The following is a 9,590-nucleotide window of genomic DNA, read 5'->3' on the forward strand; positions in this document are numbered from 1 at the left end:
CTGGTTCCGGTTGTAAGTATTTCAAATAACTGTTAAGTTCGGAAACTCTGAGAAATTCACATCCATCTGAAATCCGGGTATTTTATGTCCATGACTGCCATCTTCCCTAAAAAGAGCTTGAAGAAGGAGTGTGAAATTTACAATGCGCATTTGAAGGCAACATATTGAAATGAGGCCACTGTGGTCGGTATAATATCGTGGATGGGGGCGGGGTCTGATTACAGGTGGCCACCACACAGGTGTAAGGTAGAAAAATGTGCGACCTGAAAAACAAGCGCGACTGTTCAGTGCCGTTACTCGGGCTCCTGTCACTCCTCGGGTATGGCCCGCACATGCGTGGGGAACTGCGCGCCGTTATTCTTCATCGCTGTTGTTTTTGACGCAGCTGGACTGGCTGTACTTCTGGTCGGGATTTTCGGCAACCTGACCCTGGACGGTCGCTTCTATGGGGATTTCCTAATTTACACGGGTTCTGTCATCATTTTTCTCAGTTTGGTGTGGTGGGTCCTGTGGTACACGGGGAACGTCCAGCTGTACGGGGAGGACCAGCCAGGCTCCCTGGACATCCGTTTTGCGCAGTGGGCCAGAAAGCTGTCCAAAAGGCTTTCCAAAAGCCACACGAAGAGTCTGGAATGCGGGCAAGAGAAGAAGAGTATGTCAAATGGCAAGGAGATAAATGTGACTGTGCGTGCTTTTACGATTAGTTGGGAAGACGGCGGCGCCAGCGGAACAGTGTCAGGTGTGGACAACAAAGGGTTTGATGGAGGAACCGAGTGCGCGTCTCCAGTTGACAAAAACGTGGAGTTGGGAATCTTGAAGAGCTCAGACGTAACTCTGTCGACAGCAGAAAACAGAGCAGAGAGGCTTCTCTGACAGGAGATGGTGAGTAATTCACCCTAAATAACACCCACCTCCTAACCCGGGGTCACCTCGGCATCCTTCCTGTCCACGGTCTATTACTGTAACTTGCTCACTGTTTTTAGACTTTAACACCCCATTTACCACAGCCAGCTTAAACTCCTACTATATAGCTTGTTTGTTGCATTCTGTGAAAGTTAAAGCATGCTTCTGGAAAATGTATGATCACCTGAAACTGTGAGCCTGTGGAACCACCAGTCAGTCACAACTGATCATAAATCACAATCATAAATATTGAGCTCATTGTCCTGGATAACCCTTAACTCCACTGTTTTGCACAACCCCTTTCATCATTACTGTCAACATCCTTAATGTGTTGTGTGTTGGCATGGCAGCACCTCCTCCCCATCCCCTCACCTCAGTTCTAAAATACATCAGACAATGCCCACAGTGAAAGCACTCCTGAGGAATGAGTGCCCTCACACAAATTCAAATCTGTAATAATATACATATATATTGTCTCTCTCCTGCTGCTGTGAAACGATCGTCAGTGGCCCGTGGCAGCTTTTAATTAATGAGCTTGACCGCTTCTGCTCACATTCACAGTACTACATTATTTTTGCCGTCAGTTTGCTTGTAACCGGGTGGAGAGCCAGATGCCCTTTGGGCTAAGAAGGCCTATTGCATTTTAATGGAAGTCAACAGTGCTTATTGGTTCAGTGGAATGGAGAGTGCTAGGACTCTGCCACCAAATGCAGAGATAATATACAAGTGTGCTTCATACACACTTCTTCCATCTGCTATAGTTCCATGTAGTTTAATAGACCCTAGCCTGATTCCATATTGTCTAACCTGGATAATGAGCTCAAAATATGGAAATGTGTGAAATGGAGTGGTCCAGAGAACAAACACTGAATACTCAATACCAAGGCTGCTTCTTTGCTGCAACTTTAATGTATTAGGTGTGAGACAAAGAAGCACTGAGAGCGAGGCTGGAAATACTCCTGGCAACAGGTCATATCCCGTGTTGTTTCAGGGTGTTTGGAGGTCTTAACCTTTGCATCCAAGACCGTTTCTTAGTTGGAGTTTGTATTTTGTAATTATACAGTGTGAATTTCAAGCACATACACTATTTTGACTGCAGTAAATATCTTTAAAATATAATCTTTTAGGCCACAAATCTACAGGCAAATCTAATATAATAAAGGGATTTATCCAACAGAATAATCTCCAGGCATGGTGGAAAGGGTTTTGAAACAGCATTACAGTAAGAACTGACTTAAAATGATCCCAATTAGAGCTGAAACTAATGATTAATTTACTGATTACCTGTGGATTCATCTGCAGATTATTCTCTGAATAGTGGATTAATCACTTGGTCTATAAAATGTCAGAAAGGAAAAGAAGACTCATCATTTTGTAAATCCCGAGGTGACATTAGTAAATAGCTCGTTTTGTTTGACCAGCACCCCAAAACCCAAACACACTACACTGAGTTTTACTAGTAGCATAAGACAAGCAGTGAATGCTCTCATTTAAGAAGCTGAATCTTGGCACTGTTTGGCTTTTTTTTTCCTGGAAAAATGATTATTTTTCAAAAGACTTGCCAATTATTTTTCTGTCAGTGAACTAACTAATCATTTTTGCTCTACTATACCACTATGTTCTATAGACTCCTCTTTCTAGTAGACTGTGCGTTAAATATAAAAGAAATTAACATAGAATACACACAGTGCAAAAGTCTTCTAGAGCCATCACACCACGCTCTGCAGTTTTATATATTTATTTATGTTGCAGCAGTGCGTATCCCCCCTGCATTAGAAGTGTATTTTTGCGTGCATGTTGATATTTTTGTTCATGTTGTCACTCTTCCAGTGTGAATGCATTACGTGCTCAAAACCTGCTTAAAGTGAGTGCGTGTTATGGAATAATAACAGCATGCTGTTTATGGTTGGCTTGTTTAAAAATGTAGGTGGGTGGAGGTCTATTGGGAAAGGCTGACCTCAGCACTTCTCAATTCCTGGTTACAATTCCTGGTTTCCTGATTGAGAGCACATAATGTTATGGGTTTTATCACTGGACATTCCTCCAGTGAACACAGGACTCCACCTAGAGACAACATTGCTATTGTAGTGGCTGCTGGCCTTTCTCCATTTTGAGTCATGAAGTGAGATGTTTATCAGTGGCGCTTGGCTTGATTGAGGTCGAGCGTTGGAAAGTGCTGGTTACTGCTCAGGTGTATAGTAAACAAGAATTTCCCAACATGCACTAAGTAACATTGTGCACTAAGGTGATGATTGTCTTATCTGCACACGTACTTGTGTTGTTGCATAATGTCAATTTAAAACTGTATGGTGGTAACGATGAACTAATTAGCCCAACTTAGTGTCTCAGTGCAGATTTTTAGCTCAAACTTGAAGGAGGACTTTGGGAAATGCATTTATTTACTTTCTTTATGAGAGCGACAAGAAGATCAATAACCCTCTCGTGTCTCTATATTATGTATAAATCTGCAGCATAAGGCTTGTGTATACCAACACCTCTAATGACATTTTGTTATTTTAAGGGGTGTTAGATGTTGAAACTGTTTCTTTCACCCCATCAGTGTCTTTATTTGGCAACCTGTGATATAGCCAGAGACACTGCACAGAAGTGCTGCGTGTGGATGAATAAACAATTTAGAGCTAGTCAAAGAAAGTAACCACAATGAGTACAGTTTAAACAAACAAGGTACATGTTAATTAGTGAGATGGTGTATTTTTGGCTTGTGGATGGAGCCAAACTAGCTGTTGCACTGAAGTTGGTCCTCTCCATGATGTTCTGGTGAGACTTTTTCCTTCTTTTATAGGCCAAAGAAGGTCAGGTCAATTGAGAAAATAACGGAGAGAATAATAGTGAAAATAGCCATTAGTTGCTGTTTACAGACAACACAGTGGTGATATGTTACACTCAGGTGTTTATTTATTGGTAGACTTTTGTTTTTCATTGGTAGAAATAAGCTAATTCTAGTTTCCTGCTTATGTGGGATGGTTCAAACCACTAAAAGCCAGAGCTAAAGTTGGAGAGAACAGACTATGATAAAAATGATTTAATTTATGGGTAAACAAGGTCTTTTTTTTATTCTTTATTCTAATCTTACCTCTCACTCTGCATCATAATAACCCGAAAATGTCCTTTTTCAAAAACAATATTAAATTTGCAACCCATTTAAATGTTTGCGCCCCACTGGCTTCTTAATATCAGAAAAGCAAACCTATTAAAATGTCTGCTTTTAATTTTAAAGAGCAGAATCTTCCAAATCATTTCATCTTTCCATTTCCAAATTAATTAAGGGATTCGTTCCGTCAACCAGCCTCTTCTCATCTTCTGTAACATCTCACAAGAAGAGGCAACTTTTGAATCAGATACAGAAAGATCCTTTCAGCGTTCGAGTTCATACTAGAGAGACTTTAACCTTCATTTTAAATTGTCTTCCACCTTCCCTCAGAACAGTTTCTATTGTTATTTTTATTTTTTGTATTTGATTTCATACTATACTGTACAAATGCATAAAATCCTCGTTCTCTTCTTCTTCTTTCCAGGTAACATGCAGCGTCCTTGGTGTTGATGGACGGGCTTTGTCCTCTCACTGCTTCCCATAAACTACAACAGACTGACTCTGAGATTTTTTACTTCTTTAAAATGGGACAGACTATTTCATAATCAGGGAAAAGCCCTACGCCTTCAGTAAGCAGATGAGCTGTGCGCAGAGGAGGAAAAAGTCTTTAACTTGTACATAGCAGTGTTTTATTTTTATGTGCAGATTTTTGTGACAGATGTAAATTATTTTCCTTGGGAATAAAGATTACACGTACTTGGACATTGTCATTGTTTAAGAGTATCTGAAGGCATTTCTTCATCCAGGTCACTGATACTGTTTGGTAGCTGATAACAACAAAGCAACGCCCAAGCTCTGAGTTGTGCAAGGCACAGCTTTTGTTGTCTCTTCTTCCATGTCCGGGTTCTACCCTTGTTTAAGCTGATTTTTCTCTCATCACTACCCAAGTTGTTCTCCCACTATTTTATTTCCAAACAGGCAGGCTGAACATAAATCCTTCTGGGGGCCTGAGATGAGGCCTGTGTCTGCTGGAATGTAATGTGTTTATGAAATGAATTTACATTCAGCAGTAGAGCTGGGAAGTCTCTTGTCAACATTAAGGAAACATCATGTTGAAAAAACAGTGATTTGTAGGTACAGAAAGGAATGTGACCTGAGTGTTTAAACTTCCCTCCCATTGGTCTCACCATTGCTCAGACTGAGAGCAGAAGAAGAATTTCTTCTGAATGTACTTTACTTCTGACATTTTTCACAGCATACACATAAACTGGTAAAGCAGTGACTGATTGGCTAAACTCCGTCAGCTGTCAGCTACTCCTATCATGGATTATGATCTGTCTTGACCACTGCCTGCTGTTTTTCATTATTGCCATCTTCTTGGATGCAGCAGATTTCATCCTCTTCTTTGTCGGAGTCTTTGTTCCCCCCAGCTTTTGGGGATTTCTTCATCTTCTCAGGGCCTCCTGTTATCTTCAGCCTGGTGCTGTGAATCGTCTGGTATCTAGGAAACCTGGAGGTGCCGATGGAAGAGTTCCTCCCTAAACGAGAGTTGCAGCTTCTTTTTCTTATGTGACACAACCTGTTTTCTGGCGACTCGGGCTGGGAAATAAAACCAAAGCTACAGGTGCAGATCTTTACATTTAAATCATTACTCAGTCAAGACATTGTGAAGTCAGTGACTTTTCTGTAATAAAACTCTGTTCCTTTCCCTTTAGGGTGGAAAATCTCCACTTCTACTCAATATCATTAATGGATGTTTGTATATTTGCATCATTGCCCCAAAGAAACATGGGCACTTTATTTTGAAAGGAACACCTCAGACTCAGAGGTGGGTTTAGAAACATTTCATTGGGTGAGGGCTAATGCATTCTTTATTCATTATTAAGTGTAATTAATGAATGCCAAATAAATAGCTTTAAATATTCTAATATGAAATAATCAATAAATCAGTCAATATAATTGCTGTTTGTAATTCCAAATAACCTACAGCCATGGACAGATGGACTGCAGCCTCGACAAAAGACCCCTCACTCCTCCTACATAGGAACTGAAAGACACTTGGACTGAATGACATTACAAATGACATTGACACCTCTGTAGACAATTTATGATTGTAGTCTTTCTGAATGTCTGTGTAGTTTTGTATTTGTCATCATTTCAAAATCTCATTTGCACATTTTTACTCCATTTAGATCTGGATGACACTGTTTATTGTGTTTATTCTTTTTTTTTTATTTCCTTCTAAGGCTGTAGTTCTCTATCAGTCTCTGTGGTGATTATCCTGTTGTGAAATCTGAGTATTGGTCGCTCAGCCCAGTCAACAGAAACTTGTTAAACTGGGTCCTTTAGCTGCTCTTATTTCATAAGAATGGGTTTCTGAAAGGAGGAAAGGGGGGGGGAACCCATTATAACAAAAAAAAAAAAAAAAAAAAAAACGGGAAATAAACTTTTGGGGGCTGTTTGTACAGGGTTAGTTGTCATGTGTGCTTGAATAGCTTGAATAATCTTTCCATCAGGTAAGTATGTGGCACAACTTGTTTTTCTCTTACTGAGGCAGGCACACCCTATTTACAGTGTGGCTGATATTTAGTCTTAACACCAAAATAGTCCTCAGCTCAACAATGTGGGCCACAAGAATAGAACTTCGGAAACAGGCAAACAACCTTAACTAGTTTGACTTGTATTGATTTCATAATACACAGGACTTTTTACATTTAACGACATCATGGATTCCAAAATGCAGCATTAAAAGCCTCATAAATGTTTTTGCACAATTCCTTGTATAAGCATTTGAAAACGTGTGCACTACTAATAAATAATTGTGCCCTTGCTGCTCAAACATCTCTGGGAGAATGGCTTTGAACTGGTCAATGTGATTCTAAGGTGTCAAAATCTCTCTATCCCTCTGTGTGTCACCAGGGTTTCAGTTTCCACCTCACACCTAATGTGTTTTTCCATTATGCCAGCGTGCTGTATGGTCGTGGCCAGCATGCACACACAAACACACCAACAGCTGTACTAGGTTAACCGAACATGACACTGTTTGTCGTGGTGGTGAAAAAGGAGACAGGGTGACGGTTCTAAGAGGCCTGTTGGTGTATTTTTAGTAGTCGCCAGCCCTGCCAGCACTTCACACTGCAGCAGCAGGGACAGTGTTTCAGAGGAATGTTCAGTGATGGGGAAAGTATAGAACACCACTGTCAGACAAAAAAACATAACATGTAAAAGTCCTGCATTTAACCTTTTGCCCAAAGAAAAGTATGCTAGCTAAGTATCATCAGTAAAATGTACTTGAAGTATCAAAAGTAAATGTCATTTTGCAGAATGGCTCCTTTCACATTAAGTTTATTATAATTTATTATGCAGCATGTTATTTACTGTGAGCAGCATTTTAGTGTTGTCAAAACAGAGCTACTTTTGAGTAGTAACTCTAACAAAGCATTATATCTAATTTGCTGATCTTGTGTTTTAGATGAAATTTTAAATCTGAAAAGTGACTAGTTAGTACAGCTGGGTAAAAAGTCAAATATTTCATTCTGAATTATGCAGAAAGTACATTTACTTAATATTTACTACAATTAACTAAACATAAATAGTTGTCCATCTAGATTACAATCTCCCCTAAGATTTCCTTCTTTCTGTGAATGTACCACTTATTTTGTTTGTATCATGTGAAAATAACTTGAAGTGGGCTGCTGGAGTTTAGTAGCACCTTACCAACATTGGTCACAAGGTGGTAGTGTTGAGTAAGATACGGTTACTCTGCCAAAACCTTGCCAAGTGCATTATGGTCTTTCTTTCTGTTTACATTTGGACTGAGTTGGAAATGAGTGGAAGATGATATGTGCCAAGGATATGTAGAAATATATGGTCTTATACTTGTATAGTGCTATTCTATACATTGCAGCACATTGAAAGCACTTTCACACTATTCGCTCCCATTCACCCATTCGCACTCCCAAACACTCAAGACATTCACACACTGCATTATATCCACCTTGCTCTCATGCAAGAATGTGAAGATGTTCTAATGCATTGTAAATAAATAGCTTTAAGTATAGCAATCTCTGGCTGCAATTTAGTTTGGCCCCTGTGTACTGCGTATTGTATCAGTCACGCTGTTCAACATTAATGGTGTCTTCAAAGATGTGCAAGTTACTCATGCCATGTGCATTAACAAACACCCATGCCATCATGGATGCTGGCTTTTGAACAGTGCCTGATAATCCCTCTCCTCTTTAGCCCAGAGAATGCAACATCCATTATTTACAAAAAAAAAAATCAAATTTGGGCTCATCAAACTTTGTCTCAATCCATCTTTCATGATTTTGAGCTCAGAGAAGATCCTGTCTGGATCTTATGTTTTGTTTTTTTTCTTTGCATAGGAAGAGTTGAGTAACTTACATTTATGGCTGTAGCAATGACCCGTGTTCATTGTTAAAGCATTGCTCTTAAATTTTTGAGCTATTTGCCATACAGAGTGGTAAACCCCATCCTTCTCAAAGATTGAGCCTCTCTGGGATGTTCACCTATTGCCAATTAAACTAAGTAGCTGTGAAGTGTTCCACCAGGTGCTTTGTTAGAATTACACAACTTGTGGCCCCTGTCCCAACTTTTTTTGGAATGTGTTGCTGGCACCAAATTCAGAATTGGACTTATGATACACATGCACTAAAAATAGAAATACTGTAAATCAAGAATATTCATTTCATAATCTTACCAAAACTGTAGGATGATAAACTCAAATTAATAAACCATGAAGGATAAATTCTTCAGAACCTCTGCTCTCTTAGCAAAAGAAACAGACAAGATGGCCTTAGTTTTTTTTTTTAATTTTTTTTTTACAATTTTATTAATTAATCTACTAGGCTACTACATTTCTACTTTTCCACATTACTAATATAAATAGTATTGATTTAATAAAATGTAATAGGTGATGAGGTAAGATGTACAGCTGTGATCTTTAATGACAGAAATGTAACTACTGAATGATTGGGTGATTGTGAGAATAGAAACCAGTAAATTCTATTGTCCATCGTGAATAGATTAGGCTGGAATTTAGAGATGGGAAAAGTGATTGTGGATAAATTGTCTCTCATAGACATCAGCCTTCAACCATAGAGCCAGTCAGAGAGAACAACGGCTTCGCCTAATGTGAGGTCTGAGTAGGTTGCATGCGTTACACAGAGCTTCGGAAGCTACTTTCTTCAGGAAGCATTGCTTGTTGCTTAGCAACAGTCTGGGGAAGACTTCTTGTCTCCTCAGAGACCGGCTGGAGGATGGCTGGCAACAGTTAGCTGGAGATTTGGGCTGGCTCTGGTTTGCCCTCCTGGCTTGATGTCTGGATAGGCCACACGTGGATCTCAGCTACTGCGGTGTGGCTTAGATGGAGAGTTGTGGTTCGGTGGTAGCAGCAGCAGCAATAGTGATTTGAACCAAGCAGTGTGAATTAACTAACCAACTTAGTGTAGTCCCTTTAATTCCAATAACATGTTCTAGTCTTTGTCATAAGATGTTGTGATCAGTGGTGGCAAAAGCAGCACTGAGTTCTAAGAGGACAAGTATAGAGACCAGTCCTATGTCTGAGGCTAGGAGATCATTGGTGACTTTCACCAATGTGGTTTCTGTACTATGA

At 39.7% G+C, this 9,590-nt stretch overlaps 1 protein-coding gene across 1 annotated transcript; it reads left to right on the forward strand.

Annotated features, from left to right (window-relative positions):
- Positions 1–214: 214 nt before the first annotated feature.
- On the forward strand, positions 215–4,715 carry LOC109966691 (transmembrane protein 238-like). Its single transcript, XM_020611745.1, has 2 exons — positions 215–882; positions 4,440–4,715. The coding sequence occupies exon 1, from the start codon at positions 322–324 to the stop codon at positions 871–873; it is 552 nt and encodes a 183-aa protein (XP_020467401.1). The 5' UTR covers positions 215–321; the 3' UTR covers positions 874–882; positions 4,440–4,715.
- The last annotated feature ends 4,875 nt before the right edge of the window (positions 4,716–9,590 follow it).

The sequence above is a fragment of the Monopterus albus genome, unplaced genomic scaffold (assembly GCF_001952655.1).
Source record: "Monopterus albus unplaced genomic scaffold, M_albus_1.0 scaffold117.1, whole genome shotgun sequence".
NCBI lineage: Eukaryota > Metazoa > Chordata > Actinopteri > Synbranchiformes > Synbranchidae > Monopterus > Monopterus albus.